The 27,419-nt window shown below is 57.1% G+C and overlaps 1 protein-coding gene across 1 annotated transcript in view; it reads left to right on the plus strand.

Moving 5' to 3' along the window:
• ADAMTS17 (ADAM metallopeptidase with thrombospondin type 1 motif 17) overlaps positions 1-27,419 on the plus strand; it is a 55,277-nt gene continuing 27,858 nt past the window's right edge. The window contains exons 1-11 of the mRNA XM_049782670.1: positions 1-119; positions 323-672; positions 7,636-7,801; positions 9,471-9,500; positions 14,494-14,645; positions 19,941-20,024; positions 20,688-20,845; positions 20,994-21,037; positions 25,656-25,761; positions 26,246-26,386; positions 27,125-27,272. Coding sequence (XP_049638627.1) covers positions 38-119; positions 323-672; positions 7,636-7,801; positions 9,471-9,500; positions 14,494-14,645; positions 19,941-20,024; positions 20,688-20,845; positions 20,994-21,037; positions 25,656-25,761; positions 26,246-26,386; positions 27,125-27,272 — 1,461 coding nt within the window. The 5' untranslated portion in view covers positions 1-37. The remainder of the gene's footprint in view (positions 120-322; positions 673-7,635; positions 7,802-9,470; positions 9,501-14,493; positions 14,646-19,940; positions 20,025-20,687; positions 20,846-20,993; positions 21,038-25,655; positions 25,762-26,245; positions 26,387-27,124; positions 27,273-27,419) is intronic.

Raw genomic sequence — 27,419 nt, forward strand, 5'->3', positions numbered from 1 at the left:
TCCTCCTCTTCCTCCCGCCCCCCCTGTTCCCGGTGCCATGTGTGACGGTGCCCTGCTGCCACCCCACCTCCTGCCCTTGGTGCTGTTGCTGCTGGTCCGGGGATTCGACCCGGGCACAGGTATCGCTGCCGAGCCAGCCTGCCTGAGGAGGCCGTAGCAAGGGATGGGTGGGCAGGGATGGGCCTGGAGGGCTGGGCAGGGCAGGGCAGGGCCGGGCAGGGCTGGGCGTAGCTGGGCAGGGCCGGGCAGGGCTGGGCGTAGCTGGGCAGGGCCGGGCAGGGCTGGCAGGCCCAGGACCTGACCCTCACACCCTCTCCCACAGCCGTGCACGACAGGGCGGCCAACGTGGAGGTGGTGGTCCCGCGGTGGGTGGGTCCGGACAGCCCGCCACCGCCGCCCGGCACCCTGAGACCCCCTCACCACCACCGACGGCCCCGCGCACCCCACGCTGCGCCCCCCGCGCTGCTGCTGCACCTGCCGGCCTTCGGGCGCGACCTCTACCTGCAGCTGCGCCGAGACCTGCGCTTCCTGGCCCCGGGCTTCCAGGTGGAGGAGGCAGGCACAGGGGGCCGTCGCGGGCACCCCACCGAGCTGTGCATCTACTCGGGCCGCGTGCTGGGCCACGCGGGTTCCCTGGCCTCGCTCAGCGCTTGCGGTGCCACCGGCGGCCTGGTACTGCCTGGGGCTGGGGTGGGCAGGAGGCGGGGGGTCGGGGGGGTTCATTCAGCACGACCCCTCCGGGGTGAACCTCCCTGGTGCAGAAGGGGGTGTCCAGGCTTGCTATGGGGATCCCGAGGAGTACCACTTCTTGCATTCGTGCAGGATCGCTGGGGGGGCATCAGAGGAGGGCCGCCCTCCTGTGTCTGGTTACCTGGGGCTGTGGGCACCTGGCAGCCTGCAGCTGCTGTGGCCGGAGCCCCAGGCGGGGGACCCCGTGACCACCAGTGGCATCAGCACAGCCTTTGGCAGAGTTGTCTCTCCAGCTTGTGCTTCCTGCCCACCAGGGTCCACCCAGGCGGACCTAGCACCCCGACCGGCCAGGCCCTGCTTCCTCTGCCTTGTGATTGTCCTCTGTGGACACAGCCTCTGCCGTCAGTCTGTCCGTCCTCTTCAGATTTGAAAGCCACCCCCAGCCTTCCAGAGTCCTCCTGCCTCCCACTCCCACCCCACTCTGCGTGGAAGCCAGGTGGGAGGGAGGCTAGGCTCTCTCCCACCTATCTGCTCTCCTGAGCTCACGGAGGGGGACATCAAAAGGACAAGGGGGACACCTCCTTCCCCTCCCCTGCTGCTGTAGAGTCGTGGGGGCAGCTCAGGTCTCAGCAGGCCTCCGAGTGGGTCAAGGATGAATTGTGGATTATTTTCTGGAGGCCCTGGACGCCACCTCATCCTCCCCATGTCCGCCAAGGCCTTTGCAGGGGGTTGGTCCCCTGTTCCGTGCCAGGAACACCTGAATCTCGTTTGCTGCAGTTGTGTGAGTTTCTGGCGCTCATGTGAGAGTTGAGGCTCTTTGGTCGAAGTCTCCCGCTGTGCTGGCTGCTGGGAATATTGATCAGAAACCCGCCTCATTAAGCCCAGCGCCCAGCGGTTCGGATGTGCCATCTTTTTTTTTTTTTTTTTTTGGTTTTTGAGCCACACCCGGCGTTGCTCAGGGGTTATTCCTGGCTGTCTGCTCAGAAATAGCTCCTGGCAGGCACGGGGGACCAAATGGGACACCGGGATTCGAACCAACCACCTTGGGTTTTGGATCGGCTGCTTGCAAGGCAAACACCGCTGTGCTAACTTGCTATCTCTCTGGGCCCCGGATGTGCCATCTTAGCACTAGGGGAGGCCCTGCGCACCCCAAGAAGGTAGACAACAAGGTAGACAGACACTCCTGTGTGCAGCTGGCCTTGCCCTTCCTGCCTGCCGAAGCTCTGTCTCCTGTGCTCCCGCCGCCACCGCCATGGGGCTCGGGAGCTGCATCTGAGCCCCAAGAAAAGGGTCTGAAAGCCTTTCAGTGTGGGCTGGACAGGTGGCTTAGGAGACCCTGGAGAGAGAGGGAGCATGTGGGTGGGTGTGCAGGCCTGATAGACACGAGATGTACACTTGTGTGTGTGTGTGTGTGTGTGTGTGTGTGTGTGTGTGTGTGTGTGTGTGTGTGTGCAGTCCGAGTTCCTCCCTTATAGAGTGGTTAGGTGTGGGGATGGGGATCCCTGGATGGGGAAGCCAGGTGGCCCCAGATCTGTGTCTTCAGTCCTTGTCAGAACTCAAACATCCTTTCTCTGTAAAGGGCCCAAGACCTTCCAGGGTCCCTGGGGCACCTCTGGGCAGGGCAGAAATTGTCCTACCTGAGGCGTTTCTACATTCACAGGCCTGGGGTGTACGAGCCTCTGCAGTGTCTTGACACCTCAAAGCGTCTCTGCCTGCATGGTGGGGCCGCAGCCTGTTGGTCTGTCAGTCTGTCTACAGACAGGCTTGTCTCTCAGGAGACGTGTGAGGCCGAGGGCTTGGCTCAGAGTCACAGCCCAGCGCCACAGAGTTCTAGGACGCCAGCTGGGGCCTGCGGGCCGTGCTGGAGAGGCCACGTCTGCCCCCACCGAGAGGGTCAGCCCGGGGCTTCCGTGGACATCCTGCTGCAGCAGTGGGAGGAGGGCCAGGAGCCTGGTGGTGGAATGTTCTGGAGCTCTGCCCAGAGTCCGACGTCCCCGGCGGGACAGTGAAGGCCAGAGTACCCGCAGATCTGGACACCGTAGCCTGTCCCCCGGGGCCTGGGGCCATGTGGGGAGAGGCAGATGGGGGTGGGAGCTGTTCCTCGGGGGGAGCCCACAGCCAGGGCTCCTGAGATTGGGGCGCAAATGCAGACCAGAGCCAGGCTGCTGCTCATGGGCCTCGGTTTGCCATTGGCGAAGAGCCAGGGCAGCTCCGCCTCCTGGCCAGGGAAAAGCTTGGCTTTCGTCCAGCTGTATCCCCATATGAACCTGCAGACAGGGGTGGCCAGCGTCTCCGGCACCCTCTTGAAAGCCAAGCGCAGCAGTTTTCGGCCCTGGCCACACACTGAAACATCTGGGGAACTTTCCAGAACAGTCACTGGCTAAGTTTCCTCCTGAGCTTGTGACTTGATGGGATTTGGGACCCGTTTCAAGAACTCTCCAAGGTGTGACCTGGGCAAGAACCACGGGGCAAAAGGGATTGCAGGAAGGCCATTCCGGTCCTTTCCAGTCCAGTCCAGAGCGTTCCAGTCCATTCTGGTCCAGTTCAGTCCATTCTGGTCTAACCCAGGAGAAGTCTGTTCAGGTCCAACCCTGTCCATTTCGGTCCAGCCCAGGCCTTTCTTGTCATCTCGGTTTGTTCCTGGCCGTTCCATCAGTTCTGGGCCAGTCCAATTTGTTCCAGTCAATTCCAGTTTGTTCCAGAGAGTTACAAGTCACTCCTGTTTCGGCCCGTTTCTCCTCTGATTATGAGACCATTGGGAACAGAGAAGAGGGAGAAGCTCTCTGTTCCACCCCAGAACAGACTGTTGGTCCGCACAGCCTTATGCCCTGGAGCAGAGCCAGGACTCAGAGCGAGTACAGTACAGTACGGGGCTGGCAAGGCTGAGGTTCTATGTGAGTTTGGGGCCTGCCAGGGAGACTTGAGGACAGGACATATATCCCTACCTCGGGATGGTCATCTGACCTTCAGTGAAGGTCATTTGACCACTGCATGGGGACAGGCTAAGGCTCTTTGGGGCTGTCTGAGGACAGACACCTCAGGGGGCATTTCTCGCCTCACCCGGGAGTGATCTGGCTGGAGCCTGTGGGGTATCGGGGTTCAAAGCCCCATTGAGCAGCCCCTCCAGAGAAACAGGGTCCCCGCAGAGCAGCCTAGTCATGGGATGGCGCTGGATTCGGGTGCCTGGACCTTCAGCCTCACAGGGATCCTCTAGCCCCTATCTCCTTTCCAGGGTTGCAAGGGGCTCCCCAATGGATGCTTGCAACCTCTCCTGAACCGCTGTGAGCAGATTTGAGTCTTCCTGTGCCCGCTCAAGACGTTTCCTGGGCATGAAAGTCTCTGAGGGCAGGAGAACGGGGCCCGGGCCTGACTGGGCTGTAGAGACTTTAGTTGGTGTGACCCCCTTGGGGACACTAGTCATCACTGCACCCTCTCAGGGTGCTCTAATACCCTTGGCTTGGCCTGGCCCCGGAAGGAAGGTCCCATCTCTGAGCACACACCGGGTGCTTTGGTGCCGGTAGACCTTGTCCCCGGCTGCCCAGAACAACACTCGCCCTAGCCTGAACTCCCCCCTTCGGTAACACAGGCAGACTGCAGAGCAGGGGTCCCCGAAGGTCCTGCTGTGCTGATTTCACACAGGTTTTCGGTCCTGGGGTGGTTTTGGAGGTGCGCACCTCGCGGCTATGTGGATGTCACGTTCTGTTGTTCTCGGCCACTGGTCAGCATGATTGAGAAGTGGGTTCTGTGTGTGTGTCCCCTTCACAGCTCCACCCTGGCCCCGGCATGTCTTCCAAGCACCACAGGATGTGATCTTGGGAGACGCAGCAAGCAGGCTGAAGAAAACCAATGTCTTAGCATGTAGGTTGTGTTGGGGACCACATGGGACTGGGGCTGGGAGGGACCTTAGGGCCAGGGCCTTGAGCCCTTTTCAGCACTCTGCTCAGCGCACTTGCCAAATGTCCCCTGGCTAGAGCATGTGCTCTGCAGGCCTGAGTCTTGGGATTTGAGCTCCGACACTGCTGGTGTGGCCCCCAAACCGGACCCAAGCCTGGGTGTTCCCAGCATGGCCCCGCTGTGTGGTCCTGGTGTTCAATGAGCTCTTCATTTGCGAGCACATTGTCGCCTCCCTCTGCACACAGGCTGTGGCCACATGTCTCTGAACCCATAGCCAGTTCCCCCTGGCCCAGGCTCCATCCCTGCAGACCCTCTGAACACCCACCCCCCCCAGTTTGTCTTTGCACTCCCCACTGATAGATGCTCCGGAGAACACAAGTTTCTTAGAAATGGGGCTGTTTTTATTTACTTATTTATTTATTTATTTGGGGGGTCACACCCAGCGGCGCTCAGGGATTACTCCTGACTCTGCTCAGAAATCGCTCCTGGTAGGCTCAGGGAACCATGATGCCGGGATTCAAACCACCGTCCTGGGTTGGCTGTGTGCAAGGTAAACACCCTACCACTGTGCTATTTCTCCTGCCCATGTGGCTGCTTTTAAACCTGGGAAGCAGAACCTAGAAGCTGCTTGTCTTAGTGAGAGTAGCTTAGCTTCACAAGGTGGGAGGCCCCAGTTTCAACCCCAGCACCCCCAAAGGGGACACATGGCCCTTCATTTTCAAGCCATGAATGTCACAAACATGCGATGTGAATGTGATCTTTGTCCAACAGCGTAGCCTTCCACACCTGGGAAATGTAGACCAGATGCCACAGGGGGAACCCCAGCACCTCACAGCTCCTGAGCTCTGCCAAGGGTGCTCCCCAAAACTGAGGGAAATGGGGAGCGACCTTCAGCTCTTTGGACATGTTGTATGTATTTATTTTTGGTTTTGGGGTCATACCTGGCAAGGCCCAGGGATCACTTCTATTTCTGTGCTCAGAAGTCGCTCCTGGAGGGACCAGAGTGATTGTGCAGCGGTAAGGCTGTGCCTTGGATGCAGCCGATCCAGGTGGAACCGGGTTCGACCCCTGGCATCCCGTATGGTCCCCCGAGCCTGCCAGAACTGATTTCTGAGTGCAGAGTCAGGAGTAACCCCTGAGCACCGTGAGGTGTGGCCAAAGAAAATAGAAAAAGAAAAGTTGGGAGAAGATAGGGCATGCCAGGAATCGAACATGGGTCCATCCAGGGTCGGCCACGTGCAAGGCACGCACCATATCGCTGTGCTATGGGTCTGGTCCCTGGTCTTTGGAAATCTAGTATTGCTTATGGTCTTAATAGGAGTTCTGAAGAAGCAACATGCTTTCAAATCACTAATGTGACCCAAGTTCTCTTTCTGACCTTTGGTTCCGAAGAATGCAATGTTCTGATTCTCTGATTCTAATCTGATTCTAATTTTTGTTTGTTTGTTTGTTTTTTGTTTTGAGGCCAAATCTGGTGGTGCTCAGGGTTATTCCTGGCTCTGTGCTCAGGAATCACTCCTGGAAGGCTTGGGAGACCATATGGGATGCTGGGGATCGAACCCAGATTGGCTGCATGCAAGGCAAACACCCTCCTCACTGCGCTATCGCTTCAGCCCTCAGCACCAAACTCTGACCCGCACTTCCTCCTCAAGTGATGATGGGGACGTGATCTTAAAAATCATTTAGGTCACTATCATAACAATGTGCATGAATGAGGGAAGTAGAAAGCCTGTCTCGAGTGCAAGTGGGAAGGAGGGAGATTTGGGACATTGGTGATGGGATGGGGATGTTGCACCGGTGAAGGGGGGTGTTCTTTACATGACTGAAACCCAACTACAATCGTATTTGTAATCAGGTGTTTAAATAAAGATATTAATAAAAATCATTAGGGTCGGGCCAGAGAGATAACACGAGGTAGGACATTTTCCTTGCATGCAGAAGGAAGGTGGTTCAAATCCCAGCATCCTATATGGTTCCCCGAACCTGCCAGGAGCGATTTCTGAGCACAGAGCCAGGAGGAACCCCTGAGCGCTACCGGATGTGACCCCCCCCCCAAAAAAAAAAAAAAAACAAAACAAACCAACCAAAAATCATTTGGGGACTTGTTTTAAGAGCCACACCCGATGCGAAGACATCGCTTCTAGAGGTGCTGAGAATACGTGGGTGGGTTCCAGAAATCAAGGAATATCAGGACCACAATGCAGGACCATGGGTCCCATTCCCGATCCTGCTAGACGTGATCCTGGGTCTTTTGCACACACACACACACACACACACACACACACACACACACACACACACACACACACACACACACACCCCAAAGACAAAACCCACTTGTTCCCATGATGCCACGACCAAACTCCTGTATAAGGCAGTTTGACTTGGGGGCTCCAGATCTGTGTTTTGTAAATAATAAGGTAAAATCCATCTTTTGGTTTTGGTATTTTGGCGGGAGCCACACCCAACAGTGCCCAGAGGTTATTCCTGGCTTTGGATCTTCCGTGTGCAAGACAAACGCCCTCCCTTCTGTGCTATCATTCAGGTCCCAAATCCATCTTTTGTTTGTTTGTTTGTTTTCGGGTTATACCTGGCAGCGCTCAGGGGTTACTCCGGGCTCTACACTTAGAAATCACTCTTGGCAGGTTTGGGGGACCATATGGGATGCTGGGATTTGAACCACCATCCTTCTGCATGCAAGGCAAATGCCCTACCCCATGCTATCTCTCCACCACCCCCCCAATCTATCTTTTAAGGGGGAATGTTTGGGCTTTTCCTGGTGATGCTCAGGTAAAGTGACCCCTGATGGTGCCCGGGCTGGAACCCAGGTAGGGTGCATACAAGGCATGTGTTCCCTGGGTCCTGATACGAGGCCCCTCCACCCACCTCCCCCATCTCCCAGTACTGGGCAGGGTTCTCCAGGCCACCTGGCATCCTTCGAGGACTAAGGTCCAAGCCCAGTGACCTCCTTGCCCAGACCCTCAGCTGTGTGAGCTGGTACGTGTCACCAATCTCTTCCTCTCTTTCCTCCTCTCTCCATCCCCCTGGCAGGTGGGCCTCATCCAGCTGGGGCAAGAGCAGGTCTTCATCCAGCCCCTCAACAGTTCCTGGGGTTCACATCACATTGGGGAGCACGTGATCCGGCGCCGATGGTCCTGGGCATCCAACCATGCCGCCGAGGCCGGGGCATCAGGACCGCTCTGCCAAGTGCTTGCAGGTGAGTGTCCCCACCCCACCCCCGCCATGGGACATTCCTGAAAGCCAGTCTCCTGGCTCTGCACCCAGAAGTTGCTCCTGGCAGGCTTGGGGGACCTTATGGGATGCTGGGATTCGAACCAGGGTCCGTCCTGTATTGGCCACATGCAAGGCAAACGTCTTACCTATGTGCTATTGCTCCGGCCCATGAGCTGAAGTGTGTTCCCCCCACCTTTCAAGCCCCAGGAGGGTGGAATAAACCCAGTAGGAGAGGGACTGGAGGAGTGCATCCTGTTTGTTCAGAATTGGAGGAGACTGGGTCTGGGAAGGAAGCAGGCAGACCAGAGACCAAAACATTCGGGCCCCTCTGGTTTTGGCCATGCCAGATTGCCGAAGTGAGGCCAGGAATGGTGGCGCCTTCCAGAGGGGATGTCATCCTTGTCAGGCTTGAGAGACTACAGGCTGGGTGTGTCAGGAGGAAGTTGGGGCCCCCTCACCTTTGGGGGCTCTTTGGTCACCAAACCCCAGCAGTGGAGGGTAGTCAGAAGGAGAGTTTCTGTTCCTAGTCTGTTCCCACCTGCCCCCAGTCCTGGCCATGCCATTAAATTCAAAGACAGTGGGGGTCATGGACCATGTGGGGGGGGAACTCCAGTTCCTGATCTGGACTACAGAACTTGAGGTTGATCCCAGGACACCCAGGGCTCTCAGCACCCTGGTGTGATCAGCTCAGGGTCCCACAGACCTTCCACGCTCGCTGTCTGCTCACACATGACCTTCTCGGGGACCCCCTCTCTCGTCCCAATGACTCCGGGCGCAGCTTTCTGCAGTGGACAGCCGCGTCCCTGGCTAGAATGTAGGTGTGCATGTGGCCTGGGCCTCCTGCTGGTCAGGAGTCCCTGGCCAGTTGGCCACTTTGGTCCCCCATGGAGAGAGCACTGCCCTGGCTGGGTTCTACCGTTCCCCCTGGACCTCACCCCAGAAACCCTGGCTGTTTCTGCCCTTAGAGAGAGCGACCACCTGGATCTCTCTCTCTCTCTCTTCTCTCTCTCTCTCTCTCTCTCTCTCTCTCTCTCTCTCTCTCTCTCTCTCTCTCTCTCTCTACCCTTCCACCCTTGATGTCGTGGGGTTCCCCCTCTCAGCAGCTGCCCTCCCCCCTTTTCTTTTTCTGGCCATCAACTGCTCACAGGTCCCGGAGCACGGGGTCTTTGGGCACAGGCAAGTAGCAGGCTCCGTCACTGTCCTGGTGGTTTAGCCCCTCTGGAAACTGGCAACTTCCCCCACCCCCAGTCCCCAAACAGGCAGCCCCGAGTGACCACGCAAGCCCCCCTCTCCTCGGCACCCGCCCCAGTAACAGACGCTCTTTCCCAGAGACACGCACAGCTCTGGGCGTTTCCCCTTCTCCCTCGCCAGCGTCTGGTCTGCCTTGATCAGAGCCCGCACTCAGGGGCTCCCTGGAATGTCTGTCTGTCTGTCTGCTCTGAGCTCCGCCTGGTGCTCGCTCTAGCTGTTGGCCCACAAGTCGGCTCTGAGGTTTCTCCAGGTTTCCAGAAGAAAACAGACCGTGCTCTGCTGGCCGGGTGTCATCTGGCCTTGGCCAGATCAGAGGCCTGTGGCCGCCCTGCTCTGAGCAGTGAGAACAATGGGCATGTTTTGGGGGGCACGGGCCTGGCCTGGCTCCGGGCAGGAAGCAGAAAGGAAGAGGGATCTGTTTCCCTTCTGGCGTCTCTGGCTTCATGAGAAACACTCTTTGCGCCTCTTTGTGGCCGGCGGAGCGAGGCAGACAGCGGGTCCCGTCCGTCCCGGCCCGCTTGGCTCAGAAGCCGCGGCCTGTGTTGGGTCAGTGTGGAAACTGGGAAAAGGAATTCGGGGGCGGCCCCGGTGCACCGGCCAAGTTTCCTCGAAAGGTCATTTTAGGGCTTCCCAAGGGGACACGCTCTTGAGGCAGGCGAGGAGGACACCTGTGTCCTCGCGTCCCCCTGACTGCAAAGGAGGCCTGCCCACGCCTTCCCCATTGCCGTGGGGGGTCCCAGGCCCCTAGAGGCTCCCGTTTCTCTCAGGGTCCGTGGATGCTCAAGGAGCGTGGGATCTCACAGTGGCTGCTCCTCCCCTTTTCTTTTCTGTCTCGGGAGTTTTAGGACCTTATAAACATTCATAAAAGACGCTCCGGGCTGGGGTTTGGCAGGAAGATATTGGCTGGGCTGTAGCAACAGCACAGCGGGGAGGGCGTTGCCTTGCACATGTGGCTGACCAGGGTTCGATCCCCGGCATCCCATACGGTCCCCCGAACCTGTCGGGAGTGATTGCTCACGAGTAACCCCTGAGCGCCACTGGGAGTGGTACCCTGCTCTGCTCTCCTCTTTTCTCTGTTTTTCTTTTCTTTTCTTTTTTAAATTACTTTATTGATTGCTTGGTTGATTGGTTGGTTTTTGGGCCATACCCAGCGGCGCTCAGAGATCACTCCTAGCTCTGTACCCAGAAATTGCCCCTTGCAGGCTGGGGGATCATATGGGATGCCGGGACTGAAACCGGGTCCCTCCCGGGTTGGCCACATGCAAGGCGAATGCCCTACTGCTGTGCTATCTCTCCGGCCCTGCTTTGCTTTTTCTGATTTTTTTAACATAGATTTTTGTTATTTTCAACAACTAAAGTAGTTAAGATATTTGAAATTATTTCTTGATTTTTTTTTTAGGGGACCAGGATGTTGGGGCCACATCTGGCTGAGCTTGGAAGATACTCCTGGCTCTGTGCTCAGGGCTTATTCTTGGAGAGGGGGGCCATGTGGAACATTGGAACGTTTGTTCTCTTTGTCCTGGTCACTGAGCTTGGTCCCCCATGGATCTCTGGGTGTGGGGTTGGGCCGCCTGGCCGTGTGTGTGTGTGTGTGTGTGTGTGTGTGTGTGTGTGTGTGTGTGTGAGACCTGGGCCTTTGCTGGTTTCTGTGTCTTTCTTTCTCCTTCTCATCTCTGTGTCAGTCTTCGCAATATCACTGCTGCACATGCGCAGTAGCATTTGAAGTTGAGGCACACAGTTTGCCTCATTGGTGGAATCTGTACACATGATGGTATTTACACACTTGGTGGTGTTTGTACACTCGATAGTGTTGGTGCGCTGGGTGCTGGTTGCGCACTTGGTAGTGTTTGTACACTTGGCATTTGCACACTTTGATAGCCAAAGCCCTGCATGGAAGTGCTGAGCTCCAGGCCAAGCCCATCGACTGTGTCCACCCGAGCCCACCTTTCTGCCATGAGGCCCCAGGTCCAGCGCTGACCTGAGCGCCCCTGGCCCAGCCAGACATTCTCTGCCCCTGTCACCCCAGTTCCAGGCATCAGCCACAGTAATAACCTTATCCCAGAATAAACTTAAAATATTCAACTGGCATTTTTTTGGTTTGTTGTTCTTGGGACCCTACACGGCCATGGTCAGGGAGGGCCTCCTCCTGGCTCTGCACTAGGAATCACTCCTGGCATTGCTCAGGGGTGGGAGGACCCTATGGAATGCCAGAGTCCAACCCGGGTCAGCCTCGTGCGAGGCAAACGCCCTCCCTGCTGTGCTATCACTGGCTCTACCTACTGTCATTTTGGTTATCTCTACAATTGGCTTTTCCCAAAACTGCCTTTTGGACCAGCTTTTGAGCCTTGATCCAAATTATGGTGTCTCTCTTAGCCTTTTTCTGTTCTAGTGTATATTAGAGACACCTGACTTTCTTCCAGACTGTGAAGTTAAAGCAGTTTATTGGACTGGAGCGAGAGTCTAGTGAGGAAGGCTTGCATGCGGCTGATTTGGGTTTGAGGTTTGGCACTCCATCCAGCCCGCCAAGCCCTGCCAGGAGTGACCCCAAACACCAGCAGGTGGGGCTCAAACCAAAAACCCATCACAGGTTCCTCTGGTCAAACACCTTCATTCCGTGGGCTTGGGGTTTGAAGGCCCTGCCCTGATTTTGGTAAGCTCTTCACAGCTAGCAGCACCCCAGGTTCTGATAAGCTGGGCTCCAGGAAATGGGGTGCAAATTCAGAATCCAGTCCACAAAGCAACCTCCGCTTCAGGGTGAGCAGCTCCACGACCTCCCCAGACAATTTGGCAAGTATGAGAAAATCAAGGCCATGTCCAGGCGTCCCGGCAGCTTTGCCTACAGCTTGGCCGTCGCAGCCCCTGTGGGGCCTGGTAGTTTGGCACTGATAGGTGGAGAACGTTCCCCACACGCATCGATGGAGAGCTAGCACAGTGGTAGGGCGGTTGCTTTGCTCACAGCTGACCTGGGACAGACCCAGGTTCGATCCCCTGCATCTCAAATAGTCCCCGAGCCTGCCAGGTGCAATTTCTGAGCGCAGAGCCAGGAGGAGCAACCAGGAGTAAGTCTGAAAAGGTGGTTTTCAGTGAGCCTGAGGGTTGGTCTACTCACAGCAGGGTGGATTTCAGTGGCCATCTGTGCACACACGGCCTCCCAACAGTGTGAAGAGTGGATCTTTCTGGCCGAAACCATTGGTACAAGTGTGTAAATACCGTCGAACATGTCAGAACTATGGGCAGTAACAATAGCATAGCGGTAGGGCATTTGCCTTGCATGCAGAAGACCCAGGACAGACCGGGGTTCGATCCCGGGCATCCCATATGGTCCCCCAAGCCTGCCACATGTGATTTCTGAGCACAGAGCACAGAGCCTGAGCACTGCCACCGAAGGGCGTGGCCCCAAAACCAAAGGGAAAAAAAAGTGTAAGAACTTTCAAGTGTGCAAATACCATCAAGTGTGTAACGCCACCACGTATGCAAGCACTGAGTGTGTAAATACCCCGTGTTTGCAAATACTACCACTTCTTGGGGCTGGGTTCTGGCTGAAACAGATGCTGGTCTGGCCCCGGGCGTGTCTCCCCTGAGCCTCTTCTGTGCCTGGCTGTCCCTCCCGCTCTACAAGGCTCCGAGTTCAGGTGCCCTCCCCAGCTGGCCACGGTCCACACCCCCTCCTGGCAGCTTTTATTGAGCCCCTTCCCTCTTCTGGCCCTTTCCCTACGTGCGTCTGCTGTCTTCTGGATGTCACAGGGAGTTTTCTTCTTTGTGTAGATGGAGCTCAAGACTTTGTCCCACGGCCTTGCTGCTCCTGGAATGGGGGGGCGGGGCTTTGGGGTGATGGGGAGAGATCCCACTTCCTGCCTGCTGCAGGGATCCCCTGTGAACTCGGATTAATTGGTTTGTGCATGCAAACACACACACACACACACACACACACACACACACACTGGTAACCCCACAAACCTGTCTCTATTATGGCAGGGCACAGCCAGCTGTTTCTGGGGGTTCTTCCTAGCTCTGAGCTTAGGGATCACTCCTGGCCGTGCTCAGGATGTGGTCCGTGTCCATAGGATGCCGGGGCTCGAACCCAAGTCGGCCTTGGGCAAGACACGTGCCCTCCTCACCAAGCTGTCACTCCAGTCCCACCAACCTTTTCCACCTTTCTCAGTCAGAAACAGACACGCCATTGAGGTCCTTCTCTAAAACCACTTGGCCTTGGGAGAAGCTATTTCAAGAATTCAGGCTGAGAGAACAATCTTTTCCTTTCCCCCTTTTCTGGGCTGAAACGACTGGAAGTGGGAGAAGGGCCTTTCTTTTGTGGGGAGGGGTGTCAGACTTGGAGAAGGGCCGTTTTCTCTGTGGCACACTCCTTTGCTGGGTCCACTGGGGGGGGGGGCTGTGGGGGGAGGTCAAACCCCTTGTTGATGGTCTCCAAGTCTAAGAATGACTCCCAGAATGATAAATTGAATCCCATTCTTCCGTCCCCCCTTTTGGGGGAGACTTTGATAATAATATCCGACGTGAATAATCAACGAATGCAAAAGATTAGGGGACCAAAGGTTCAGCAAAGGAGTCTTTTGTCAGTTGCAGCCAGCTCCAAAAAGCAAACCGAACAAGCCGTCAGTTCTGGCAAAAGAGCCCCCTATGCCTTCCCAACAAGCTATTTATTTGTTTCCTTAATCACCCCCACCTGGAAGATCCAGGTGGGATGACAGGCAAAAACATTATTACAACAATCACACAACAGGGGGCTGTTGCCCTTGGATGCCAGTGTGAGAGCAGAGTGAGGGACACTGAACATTAGCGATGTCGTGAATCTTTGGCTATGAGATGAGCCTGGGAGCAAGGCCAGTGAACCCATAGGGAGGACAGGTCTGGGGACTAGGGGAGCAGTGACTCCTAGGGGGACCCCCCCTCTTGCCTGGTTCCGTGAGTCCCAAGAGTCTTGTCCAATGGTGCCTTTTCATTCTGGGTTTGAAGTGATGCTTGGGTGCCCACTCGAGGCGCCCCCCCCCCCCGGGAGCCCTTGTACCTCCTTGCAACCTGGCCCTATCTCCAGTACTCAAGTGGGGATAGTCAGTCCCCTGTGAACTCCAAGATTCGCCTAGCCAGAACTCTAGAATCTCCTTGGTTCCTCCACCAGGGCTCCGCTTCCTTCTCCGCCCCTGCCACCGCACCCCACTTTCCATCCTGCCTCTCAACCCTGTCTTCCACATCCTGACTCTGCCCTTCCTTTGGCTGAGTGGTTGGGCAGTGCCACAAAGGGGTCCGGATCCAACATGGGTCTCCAGACCTACACTCTGAAATCCACCGGCCATTAAGACCCAGGCGGGTGGCTGGGGGCTCCTTCCCCTGCCCAGGAGGACCCAGAAACAGACAGCAAGGCTGGGTCCCTAGCCCCCAGAGTGCCCGAGCGCCCTTGTCTTCCAGAGGAGCCGCAGCAGCAGTGGCGAGAGCGGAGAGATGCCATCAGGCCACCAAGCGAGCACGCCCTGGAGACGCTGGTGGTGGCGGACGCCGACATGGTGCATTACCACGGTGCCGAGGCCGCCCAGCGCTTCCTGCTCACCGTCATGAACATGGTGAGTGCTCCCCCCTCCTCGGGCACCCCAGTTCCTGCTCCGAGGAGCTGCTTGGGCCAAGGCGTCCTCGGGGAACCTCTCCCACAGCTGCGCTTTGGAGTCCCCGGCTCCGTCTGGCTGACTTTTGCATTTTTCCATTTCATCAACTTTTGAGGGGTGATCTCCGAGCAATGCTCTGGGGGGCTGCAGGGCCTGACTCCAGCGGGCTGGATTTTTCCAGAGCCTCTCGGACCTCTTGAGTTCTCATTCCTGCTCCTGGATTGGCGTTTCTGGATTGGTGGTTACTGGTGTTTTGGTTGGTTGGTTGGTTGGTTGGTTGGTTGGTTGGTTGGTTGGTTGTGGGGCCACACCTGGCGATGCTCCCATTTAATCCTGGCTCTGCCCTCAGGGATCATTCCTGTGGGGCTTGGGGGGGCCCTATGGAATGTTGAGAATGGAACCCAGGTTGGCCAACATCCTCCCCACTGTACCTCTGGCTCCAGGTGGGGCCTAAGGAACAGAGTCCCAGCACACTACCTTGTTCTGCCTTTCTGGGCCAGGTACTTGGGGTGCCTTTTGTTTGCCATTAATTTTTTTTGGGGGGCCACACCTGGCAGCGCTCAGGAGTTACTCCTGGATCTGAACTCAGAAATCGCTCCTGGCAGGCTTGGTAGACACTATGGGATGCCAGGGATTGAACCCAGGTCTGTCCCGGGTCAGCTGTGTGCAAAGCAAATGCCCTACAGCTGTGCTATCTCTCTGGTCCTGGCCGTTAATTTTTTTAAATTTATTTTAAAACTTAGCCTACCCACTCTGTTTCCCAAAGGCCTTAACCTCTACCACCACCACCACCCCCAGAAAATTTTGTGGCTTTGTTCTGCCACGCTGTTTGCCTTGGGGCTTTGTTGCTGCCTGGCTCTATTTTTTTTCCTTTCCAGTTTTATTTATTTTTGTAATAAATAGATTCTTTCAGTTTATTTATTCATTTTTGACACCGTGGTTCGCAATATGATTACTACATATAAATTTTTCCCTCTTCTCAGCGCCCAGTTCTTGTCCAGAGCCATCATTTCCAGCTCTCATTGTCACAGTGCTCCCTCCTCCGCCCTCGATTTGCTTCCCACTAGGAAGATCCCCCTTTTCCACTCACACAGCCCGGAGTTCCCTAGATGGTTTTGTGCTCTCAAGCGATAGGGCACCTTCCAGGGACTGTGTCTTGCGCGTGGCCGACCTGGATTTGATCCCCAGTATCCGCATGTGGCCCCTGAGCTCTGCCAGGAGGATCCCCGGGCACTGCCCATTATGGCCCCAAGTCAAAGTAAAAACAGAGTTTGTCTCTGCTGCTGTCCTCCCGATGGGACCACAGAGCACCCAGACCCTTTGATCTGGGGCTCCCCCGTCATTAGGGTGTTCTTTCTCAGCAGTAAACAGTCATTACAGCAGCAAAACTGCGGTCAGGACAAGCCCGTGCTTGGGGCTGCCACGGCTGTGTCCTGGGCAGGGTGGGCGGGCAAGGTGGGCCCTGACCCTGAGCAGAGGCAGCTGTGGTGAAGGTCGGGTCCTTCTGCCCCACCCTTCTGCGATGGTCTGCCTCTCCTGTGGTTAGGGCGCCCAGCTGCTCTGGCCAGAAGGGGGCAGTGGCGTACGGGCACTGCTGTCGGGTCCCTGGGCCCACCCCTTCCTCAGGACAGTGGGGGTGGGGACGGCACAGTAGAGGCTCAGTGGGGCAAGCTTGATGGGTGCGGCCAGGAAGTTGGTTTTTTGTTTTTTTGGTTTTGGGGACACACACTGTTGACCTTAGGGGTGTTGGAATCACGTGCAGATCTGGCGTCCGTTCCGCACACACAGACAGACTCACACATAAACAATGACACTCAGACACACACAGATATAGACACACAGACTCACTCACGGACACACACACTGGCAAACTCACAAGGACACACTCAGACATCCCTAGATATAGACAAACACACAGACACACACTCACACAGACGCACACACTTACATGGACACACACAACACAGACACACACAGAAACACAAACACACGCATTCACAAACACACTCACATACATAGACACATTCCACACACACAGACACACACACACTCGCACGCGCGCACAGCGCAGGCTTCTCTCTTCCCTGGTGCCCACTGGTGCCATGGCCCTGCACACCCGCCCTCAGAGGACTGGGGCTTGTTCAGCCCGCAGGAGAGGGGGTGACAGGGTGGCAGGTGACTCTTCAGTCTGAGGCTGCAGGGCCTGAGGGTTGGGGTTGGGGGTATGTAGGTGAATGTGGGGCTGTCCCATGTGGGGTAGGGGTGTGGGGGGGTGTCTGAGGGTGTCTGTGGGAGGGGATATGCGTGAGGGTGACAGGCAGGAATCTCTACAAAGACCAGCTGAAGCCTAAAACCAAGGTGTTGCCCACCCCCAAACCCTTGCTGTGTGCTGAGAAGGGCCGCTCCCCTCTTCAGACCTCGGTATTCTCAGCCTCTGGACTGAGGGCCCAGAACATTCCAGCAGGTTCCACAGGCAGCAGAGTGACCATGTCATGCCCATAGCCAGCCAGGCTGTGCCCGGAACTCTGAGAAGCTTCACCGTGTGGGGTCCAGCCTGGTCCCAGACCCCTGAGCTCAACGGGCACTGGAAAGACCTTCAATGTGTTTCGAGGGCTTTTCAAGTGGGGTAGCCATTGGTCCCTGAGGGGTGGCCTCCTCTTGCGACAGCTGTGACATCCTGTGACACGCCGTTGGGGTTCCTGCAGCCCTCAGCCCTGCCCCCTTCGCTCCCCTGCTCAATCCCCCCCTCCAGCTCCTCATTTCCTCCCAGACCACTGAGTCCCAAGAACAGCCACGTGCTGGGACCCCGGGCTGCTGACACACAGCCTACCACATCTGGCGGCGCTCAGGGGTTCCTCCTGGCTCTGCACTCAGAAATTGCTCCTGACAGGCACAGGTGACTATAGGATGCTGGGAATCAAACCGGGGTTTGTCCCGGGTCAGCCGCATGGAAGGCAAATGCCCTGCCGCTGTGCTCTCTCTCCATAGATGGTGGTTCAAATCCCGTCCATTACATAGGGTCCCCCAAGCCTGCCAGGAGCGATTTCTGAACACAGAGCCAGGAGTAAGCCCTGAGCTCCGCCGGGTGTGGCCCAAAAACAAAAAAAAAAAAAAAAAAAAAAGGAGGGGCCGGGCGGTGGCGCTAAAGGTAAGGTGCCTGCCTTGCCTGCACTAACCTTGGATGGACCTCGGTTCGATCCCCCGGCGTCCCATATGGTCCCCCAAGCCAGGAGCAACTTCTGAGCACATAGCCAGGAGTAACCCCTGAGCGTTACCGGGTGTGGCCCAAAAACCAAAAAAAAAAAAAAGGAAAGGAAAAGGAAAAATAAATGTGACCCACGAGCCAGGCCCTGAGCGGCGGCCAGGCTGCAGCCAGAGCCAGAATTCCCAGACGCTTGGCCACACTGCTCCCGGCCTGGCCCGTATCTCCCCACACATGTGGCCGCCGCCTCCAAGTTCTCCGAGCAGGAATTTCCGTGGGAAACTATCGGAGAGCAGAGCCTTGGGGTGGGTCTGGCCCTGCCACCTGCTCCCTGCTGCTCTGTCCTGTAGACCTGGTGAGAAACGGGTTTGTAGCAGGAAGCGAGCGTCTGGGGGTAGCCCAGTGGTGGGAGCCCTGGGGACTCCTGGCTGCCTGTTCATCCCCGACTCCCACCTTCTCCTGCCTCCTGGTCCCAGTGCTCGGCTGGCAGGTCAGGATGCTGCTTCGGCATCTTCTCTTCTTTATTGGAGTGGGGGGGAACTACACCTGGCAGCACTCGTGGGTTACTCCAGGCTCTGCACTCAGAAATCGCTCCTGGCAGGCATGGGGGACCATATGGGATGCTGGGAATCGAACCGCCATCTGTCCTGGACTGGCTGCATGCCAGGCAAATGCCCTGCTGCTGTGCTATCTCTCTGGCCCATCCCCTAACTCACTGATTCCGCTTGGGTCTCGGATTTTTTGTTTTGTTTTGTTTTTGGGTCACACCCGGCGGTGCTCAGGGGTTACTCCTGGCTGTCTGCTCAGAAATAGCTCCTGGCAGGCACGGGGGACCCTATGGGACACCGGGATTCGAACCAACCACCTTAGGTCCTAGATCGGCTGCTTGCAAGGCAAACGCCGCTGTGCTATCTCTCCGGGCCCTGGGTCTCACATTTATGATTGAGGGGTCTTCCAGTTCTTCCAGAGCCCAATCTTCAGGGTGAATGTTTTTTGAGAGTAAATCCCAGTCTCTGCCATTTGAGTGAGACTTCAGAGGGCCAAACATGGGGAACCTTCTGGCCCCCAAGTTCTGGAGCAGAAATTGGCTTGCCAAGGGTCCCTCTGAAAAAAAGGACAAGAAAACGGACTATGATTTTGTTCTCAAGGAAAAGAGATGAGAGAGACAGACAGACAGAATTATATTTCCTTTTCTCTTGTGGGCAAGAATAATGAGTGTGAGCTGGAGCCATAGCACGGCAGGGAGGGCATTTGCCTTGCACGTGTCTGATGCAGGATAGACCTGGGTTCGATCCCTGGCATCCCATAGAGTCCCTCAAGCCACCAGAAGTAATTTCTGAGCACAGAGCCAGGAGGAACCCCTGAGCACTGCTGAGTGTGCCCCTCCCCCAAAAGAAAAACAACAACAAAAAAGAGGAGCCCTGGAGGTGGGAGATAAAGCTTCCTGCTGCTCCTTTTGGGGGGTGAGCCACACCCAGCGGTGCTCAGGTCTTACTCCTGATTCTGTGCTCAGAGGTCACTCCTGGTGCTGCCTAACAGTCCATGTGGATGCCAGGGTTGGACCGTGGTGCTGTCCTGTAGCTGCGACCCCTCCTGCCATTTCTGTTTTATTTTGTTTCCCAGTGGCACTCAGGGACGGGTCCTGCTGTGCTTGGGTTGGGATGTGGGGGACCATGTATTGTACCAGGGTTCAAACCTGCCAGTGGGCTATCTCCCCGCGCCAGTGACTATATGCCGTCTGCCCAGTGTCCCTTGAAAGTTACCCAGTATTCCACGTCTGAAAAGCATGGGGGGGGGGTCACAAGTCCTGTTTTGCTCCGCCAACACTATCCCCTTCTCTCTTAGCGCCCCGCTTCTTCATGGGACGGGCTAGGAGCCCCGAATCTCTGCATTTCTTGGTGACGGTTTGGAGGTGCCCGGGACCCAGTGGTGCTGGGGATCCAATTTGAGCTTCAGTATCAAGCATGTGACCTTCGTGTCAAAGCCGGATTCATGCCACATTTGTGTCTGGCTCACAGGTTTCTCCTGCATTTCTCCCCTGTCCTCTCTGCCAGGTCTACAACATGTTCCAACATCAAAGCTTGGGGGTTAAAGTGAGCATCCGTGTGACCAGGCTAGTCCTGTTGCGCCAGCGCCCCGTGAGTACCCCCTGACTGCCTCAGAGCCCCATGAGTCCCTCCCAGACCCTGCCCCGGGTGTGGGTGGTCTTCTCTGCCCTCCCTAGGTGTTGAAACGCTGGGTGCGTCCTTTCCCCTTTCCTCCTACTCACGCGGCACCGAGACGGACAGACAGATGGACAGGGGTAGGAGGCGAAGTCTCTGCAACCGAGAGACCTGCTATGGGACGCCTACCTGGGCTCTGTGGTCTCTCCATGGAGGGGACCCCAGGGCAAGATACCAAGCACCAGGACCCTAGTCCCAGCAACTCTGGGTGCCTCCCTGAGCCCCCTGAGTGACCAAACAACCCTAGGTTTAACCCTGGGGGTCTCCAACTCTGCAGACTCCAGATCTGCCCATCCAGGCTGGCTGTGTCTGGGAGGCCCAGTGGGCGAAAGGTTCTACATGCAGGGGTTAAGGAGTCCGGTGCAGGGGGGTGGGGGGGCTGAGCCCCAGTTAGCTGGGCTACTCGTTCCTTCATTCGTTCATCTGTCCGTCACGAAAACACGTCTGTTGCTACCTGGACACCGCCTCTATCCCCACCTAGTGGGGTCTGCGTGGGGCCCGAGTAAGGCCCAGCGTCAAGGCCTCCCCTGCCCTGAGACAGTTCCGGGGTGACCCTCATTGCTCCCCACTTCCTTTCAGGCCGGGCTCTCTATCAGCCACCATGGTGAACGGTCCCTGGAGAGCTTCTGCCAGTGGCAAAATGAAGAATACGGGGGTTCCCGGTACCTCGGCAACAACCAGGTCCCGGGGGGGAAGGAGGATGTGCCCCCCGTGGACGCCGCTGTTTTCGTGACCAGGTGCTGCTGCTGGGTCCTCCTCAAGACTCACCCTGGGGCAGAGGACCCCCGTTTTCTTGGTCCTGCGCAGGCAGGACCAGGGCGCAGAGGGCTGTGTCGGCTCCTGGGACTACTGCCAGCGCCCAATTCTGCAATCTCTCGCTTTCAGGACCGATTTCTGCGTCCACAAGGATGAGCCATGTGACACTGTGGGTGAGTTTGGGGACAGGGCCCGGTGCCCAACTCTCTGGGGAGTCCCGCTCCACACCCCCAACAGTGGGAGGCGGCAAGCAAAGTTCCTGAGGAGGGAAGAGTCGCCCCAGGAAAGGCCCCGAGGATGGGAACGTGCCTTCTCTGTTTGGATGCACCTTCTCTGCCTCTTGGTCCCAGAACAGGTAAAACCCATCACCTGGGACCCCACTTGTGCTCGCCCAACACATGTGAGGTGCAGGAAGTGGGGTGAGGTGCAGGAATATGAAGACGGGGGGGGGGGGGGCGGAGGGATAGGGAATGGCGCCTCAGGCCTCCAAGGCCACTGGCTTCTGCCTTTTTGGCTTCTTTGCATTCACTCTGCCTCCTTCTGCCTGCGTGGGGCTCCTGTTCCCACACATGAGGTGTTTAGGTGGTTCTGTTTGTGGGGTTCTGACTCCGAGGACTAGGCAGTAAGTGCATGAGGGGTTCATCTTGTGGGTTCCAGGTATCAGGCAGTCTCGGGCTGGTTCTTTTGTGGGTTCTGAATCCTGGGATTGGGCCGTAACTGGGTGGTTCTGTTCGTGAAGTTCTGAATCCTGGGATTGGGCCGTAACTGGGTGGTTCTGTTCGTGAAGTTCTGACTCCAGGGACCAGGCAGTTCCTGGTGTATCTATTTGGGGGGTTCTGAGGTTCTTTTTGTGGGGTTCTGGTTCCGGAGGTCAGGCACTATCTGGTGGTTCTGTTTGTGCAGTTCAGACTGGGGACCGGGCTGGGTGATTCTGTCTGTGGGGTTCTGACTCTGGGGACCAGACCAGACCTGGGTGGTTCTGTTTATGAGGTGTGACTGGGGACCGGGCCGGGTGGTTTTGTTTGTGGCTTCTGAATCCTGAGACCAGACAGTACTGGGGGGTCCTGTTTGTGGGTTCTGATTTCGGGGCCAGGCAGTACCTGCATGGTTCTATGTGTGAATTCTCAATCCCAGAACCAGATAGTACCTGGATGGTTCTGTTCATGGATCCTGATGACTCCGGGACTAGGCAATATCTGGAAGGTTCTATTTATGGGTTTCTGAAGCTGAAGACCAGGCTGTACCTATGTGGTTCTGTTTGTGGGTTCTGAATTTCAGGACCAGGCAGTACCTGGGTGTTTCTGTTGTGGGGTTTCGAGGTTCTATTTGAGGGGTTCTGATTCCTGGGACCAGGCCATACCTGCGTGGTTCTGTTTGTGGGGTTTTGACTGTGGACTAGAAGAACCTGGTTGGTTCTGATTGTGGAGTTCTGAGGTTCTGTTCATGTGTTTCACTCTGGGGACCTGGAAGTACCTAGATGATTCTGTTTTGGGGGTTCTCACTGGGTACTGGGTCGGGTGGTTCTGTTTGTGGGTTCTGAATCACGGAACCAGGCAGCATTTGGGTAGTTCTTTTTGTGGGTTCTGACTCTGAGCACCAGGCCATACCTGGGTGGTTCTGTTTGTGGTTTTGACTTTCGTGACCAGGCTATACCTAGATGGTTCTTTTGGGTTCAGACCCCCAGAACCAGGCGTACCTTTATGGTTCTATTTGTGGGGTTGTGACTCCTGGGACCAGGCCGCACTTGGAGGTTCTGTGTTTGTGTTTTGACTCTGGGGACCAGGCCAGACCTCTGGGGTCACATTGTGATTGCTTGGAGTTTATGTTTCTCCCCCCGAGAGCCAGATAAAGCAGACTTGAAGGAAGCAGAACCTGGCCTCTGTGGAGTCTCCTCCCTAGAACGTAGGTCCCCGGGGTCGCACAAGACAGAGTTTTCTGGGTCCTCTGCTGCATGTCAGGGGCTCAGAAACCAATGGCCTTTGCCTTTCGACTCTGGCAGTGTCAGGGACTTGGTTTTTTGGTTCAGCAGTGTCAGGGCTCGAACCCCTGGCCTTACGACCTCAGGGCTGCAGAGTCTGTGCTGTGCCTTGAGGCCATCCCGGTCCTGTCCTTGCAGTAGTTTCCACCATCTGCAACAGAGGACATGGAAGTCCAGGATGGCACCAGCACACTCAATGTTCTCTGTCTGTCTGTCTTTCTGTTTATCTTTCTGTCTCTTTCTCTCTTCCCCCTCTCCGTCTCTCTCTGACTCGGTCTTCTGTCTCCCTGACTCTCTTCTATCTGTCTGTCTGTCTGTCTGTCTCTCCTTTACCGCCCCCAATGGCACATCTCTTGTACCTGCCAGACTCTTCCATGGCCCTTGATGAGAGTTCGGGGTTCAGATGCCAAGATGCCTTTAGGGGGAGAGTGACAGGCCTGGGCAGGTGGCTTCTCTTCCTCCTTGTTCCTTCCCCCTTGTCCCTGCTGGAGGCCAGAGTAGACAGGGCAGTGGGTCTGTAGAGAGAACCTGGGGCTCCCCTCTTGAGCCCCCTGCAGGCTCCAGCCTCTCATAACATCCTCAGACCCCCTGTTTGCCTCCCTTGGAAACCCCACTTGCTGTTGTGAAGTGAGGAAAGCTCAGGACCTTGTCCCCCCACTTTGTGACCCTGTGACAGATGCGCCTATGGGTAGGCCTCCTCCAGCTTGGTGTGGGGGACAGGCCTCCATGGGGGAGGTGAGGGCTGGTTTCTTCACTGCCTCCCTGTTCCCTCGCTGTCCCCTCTTCACTGTCCTCCCTGGTCCCGGCACTTGGTCCATGACCCACTCACTGTGTGCCAATTCTGGGACCCCCAGACACTTCCTGAGCATTTATGGGGTGTTAAGACCCTGTGATTTCACAGAGTTCTGGCTACAGAGGGATGGTGCTTGGGGTTCTCTTGGGTCTTTCTCTGTCTCCCCACCACTACCCCTGCCCTGGGTGTCCCTAGGGGCCTCTGAAAATCCTCAAGGCCCTGAGATTGTGTCTGTGGTGGCTCTGGCTCTGGGTGGGGAGACCCCTGGGAGCCTGCTCTGGGATTCCCCCTCCCCGCCCCCAGCCTTCCTCTCTCTCACCGGAGCCCAGAGGCCCAGTAGACCAGGAGCAGAGCAGTTAGGTTGGAGGTTTGCTGGTTAGGAGCAAGTCTGGGCGGGGTTCTCTGGGGCATTTGGGAAGGGTCTGCCCTTCCCAGAAAGGCCATGGGGCTGAGGGGGGGGGGGTCACACTTGGTTTTTCTGACAAGATCTGAGGGGCTTGGGAGCCCAGCGACAACCAGAGTGGACAGAAAAGCAAGGTGTCCTGGGGTGCAGGTTCTGGGTTGGGGGGCTGGGGCCCCACAGCGTGGCTTCTGCTGCAGATTGCTTCTGGTTCCTGGGCTTCTCCCCCACTCTGCCTCCCCTCTGACCCCTCACCACTGCTCCCTCATCTGGGACCTTTTTCTTGTATGCATTTGGGGTGCTAGGTTTGTGGTCAGCTGCTCCCCGGTTTGAATAAATCATTAGACGCTCTTGATCTTAATCCACCTGGCGTGAGAACATTCCAGGTAAATAACCCAGCCCCTGTTTTCTTCTTGGAAGAAGCCCTGGGAGGGTTGTGTGTGTGTGTGTGTGTGTGTGTGTGTGTGTGTGTGTGTGTGTGTGTGTGTGTCTGTGTGTGTGTCTGTGTGTGTGTCTGTGTGTGTGTCTGTGTGTGTGTCTGTGTGTGTCTGTGTGTGTAAGTTGGGAGGTGTGTGTGTGTGTTTGTATGTGTAAGCCCTGAGAGGTATGTGTGTGTGTGTGTGTGTGTTTGTGTATGTAAGCCCTGGGAGGTGTGTGTGTGTGTGACATAAGGCCCAGAAGCTAACTTGGGCTTGAGAGTCTGTGTGGCCCAAAGAAGTGAACCAACCTGCTTGTTCTCTGACCCCCTGGTCCGTCCCCCGAACCCGTTCCTTCTGGTCCTTCTCTCCAACCTTCCTAGGGGCCTTGGGGCCATGTCCAGGCAGGACTGGCCCTGGAAAGCTCTGGGGTGACTCCCAGCACGTGCCTGTGGGGTGTCTCCTGAGCTGCCCCTGTCCACCCCCTCACTCTCCTCGGGCCAAACCAGAGTGGGTGTCTCTGTGGTTCCCCATCTGCTGTTGGTCTTGGGCCCTCACATCCGAGGCGACCATCATGGGCCAGCCATGCCTCAGTTTCTCCTCCTGGCCCTGGGTTCCTCTCTCTGCTGCTGCCGGGAGCCCTGAACTTTCCTTGAATGATTTCCCTTCTGCCTAGGCATGGCCCTGGGACCGGGTTCCGTGTCTCTGTCTTATGTCCTGGAGGTCCATCCCGCCCCCCTCTGCCTCTGCAGCTCTGTTCATGGGGGTCCAGCATGATGCCCCTCTGGACATTCTTTTTTGTGTGTATGTGTGGTTTTTGGGTCACACCCGGCAGTGCTCAGGGGTTACTCCTGGCTCCATGCTCAGAAACCGCTCCTGGCAGGCACGGGGGACCTTATGGGACGCTGGGATTCGAACCAATGACCTTCTGCATGAAAGGTAAACACCTTACCTCCATGCTATCTCTCCGGCCCCCTCTCTGGACATTCTGCATAGGGTCCCCCACACCCACCCCAGATAGCCCCAGGAAGGGGCAGGAATACAGGTGACATCACTGCTGTGTCTTCCCAACCTTCAGGGCCCCTCCCCTGAGGAGCAGAGTGCCAGAGAGCCAAGCGGGCACCAGGCATGGTGCTGGGTAGCTTCGTTGCTCCCAGACAGCCTGTGTGTCCATCTGTCCGTCCAACCATCATTTTGTCTGCAGGGATCGCCTACCTCGGAGGGGCGTGCAGTGCCAAGAGGAAGTGCCTGCTGGCCGAGGACAACGGTCTCAACTTGGCCTTCACCATCGCACATGAGCTGGGCCATAAGTAAGCGTGGCCTGGCCCCTGGCCCATTTCTCCCCTGCCCCATGTCCCCTCCCTGTTCCAAAGTCCCCAACCAGGCCCTCCTGCTCCCTCGTCTCTCCGCTTCCCTTGTCACAAGCTGCCCGGGGCAGTGCCCAGAGGCTGCAAGCAGGTCCCACCAGCACAGCCACCATCAGGGTCAGGGGGTCACAGTCTTCAGGTGCTCAGAATCCCTCCAAGGGACCTGACCCTGACTCCGGGACGGCTCAGGCAGAGGGCAAAGGCCATCAGCAGACAGTTCCCGCCATTGTGGGCATCTCCGCCATTCTCAGACCCAGTGGTGCCCGTCCCTTGGCCGATCACCTTGCCAGCTAGCTTGGGCCACGGACCCACTCCCCACTGACCCCAGACTCGGCACTCAGGCCAGAGCTGGGGCCCTGTGGTCTAAACGCACCCCCTCCCCTGGCCTCTCCCCCTTTTTTTCTTCCTCCCTCCCCCCCCCCCCAAGCCTGGGCATGAACCACGATGACCAGCACTCTCCCTGCTCCAGCCACTCCCACATCATGTCTGGAGAGTGGGTGAAAGGGCGCAGCCCCAGCGACCTGTCCTGGTCGTCCTGCAGCCGAGACGACCTGGAGACCTTCCTCAAGTATGTGAGGGTTGGGGGCATCATGGGGAGCACCCACAGGACCCTAGGACGAGGACTCAGTGCAAGGATGAGTCCCGCAGAAAAGGGCAGCAGCAGCAGGGCAGGCTGGGGGCTCACGTCTCCCCATCAGCCTTCAGATTGGGGTGATCCCCATGGGAGTAGTTAGGGACATCTGCTCTGCACTCCCCAGGTCCCCGTCTGCAAACACAGCCCTGGCCACTGGGGCACAAGCACGAGTGTTTGGGCCCTTAGGTGGGGTCTCGGGGTGTTGGGTCCATGGGCCGCCCTGCCTGGGTGTGGGCGGGCACATGGCAGATAGGACCCAGTGCCACACTCTTCCCCCCCAGGCTCCACCTGCCTCCGCCTTTAGCTCCTCTCTGCTTTGTACCCTTGTCCCCAGTGGTCTCTGTCCCTCTCTGCCGTCAGCGCTGGGTGGCTGGAGGGTCCCAGTGGTGCCACGGCGCTTTCCGGGACTGTGAACCGGGTCTGCATTTGATCACCCTAACTTGGATGTTAGGGAGAGAACGAGCGAGTCTTGTCTTTTCCTCGGAAGGGGAAGGAAGGGGAGGGGAGGAAAGGGAGGCATTTCCTCAGCTTTACGAAAAATAGCTCCGTCCAAAGTATCTTCTCCAGGGCCCCGAGTCCCCCCAACCTCAGGGTCCCCCGAGTTTTCAAATGGCCTGGCTCTGCACGGTCCCGCACAGGCCGCCTCTCTGCTCCCCGCTTGTCCTGCTGCAGGTCGAAAACCAGCTCATGCCTGCAGGTCACCCGGTCGGCGAGCCCAGTGCTCCGCCTGCCCCACAAGCTCCCGGGCCTGCACTACAGCGCCGACGGGCAGTGCCAGATCCTGTTTGGCACCAACGCCAGCTTCTGCCGGAACATGGAGGTGAGTGGGCCACGCCATAGCGCCAGGCGGGCATCCATGTGTCCTCACTGCCATGGGGCAGCGGGACCGGCCCCCAGAGAACTGCGGCTGCTTTTGCATTGCTTTGTTTTGAGGGGGGACCATGCATTGGTTTGTTTTGGGGACCAT

Source organism: Suncus etruscus, chromosome 11 (genome assembly GCF_024139225.1).
Source record: "Suncus etruscus isolate mSunEtr1 chromosome 11, mSunEtr1.pri.cur, whole genome shotgun sequence".
NCBI lineage: Eukaryota > Metazoa > Chordata > Mammalia > Eulipotyphla > Soricidae > Suncus > Suncus etruscus.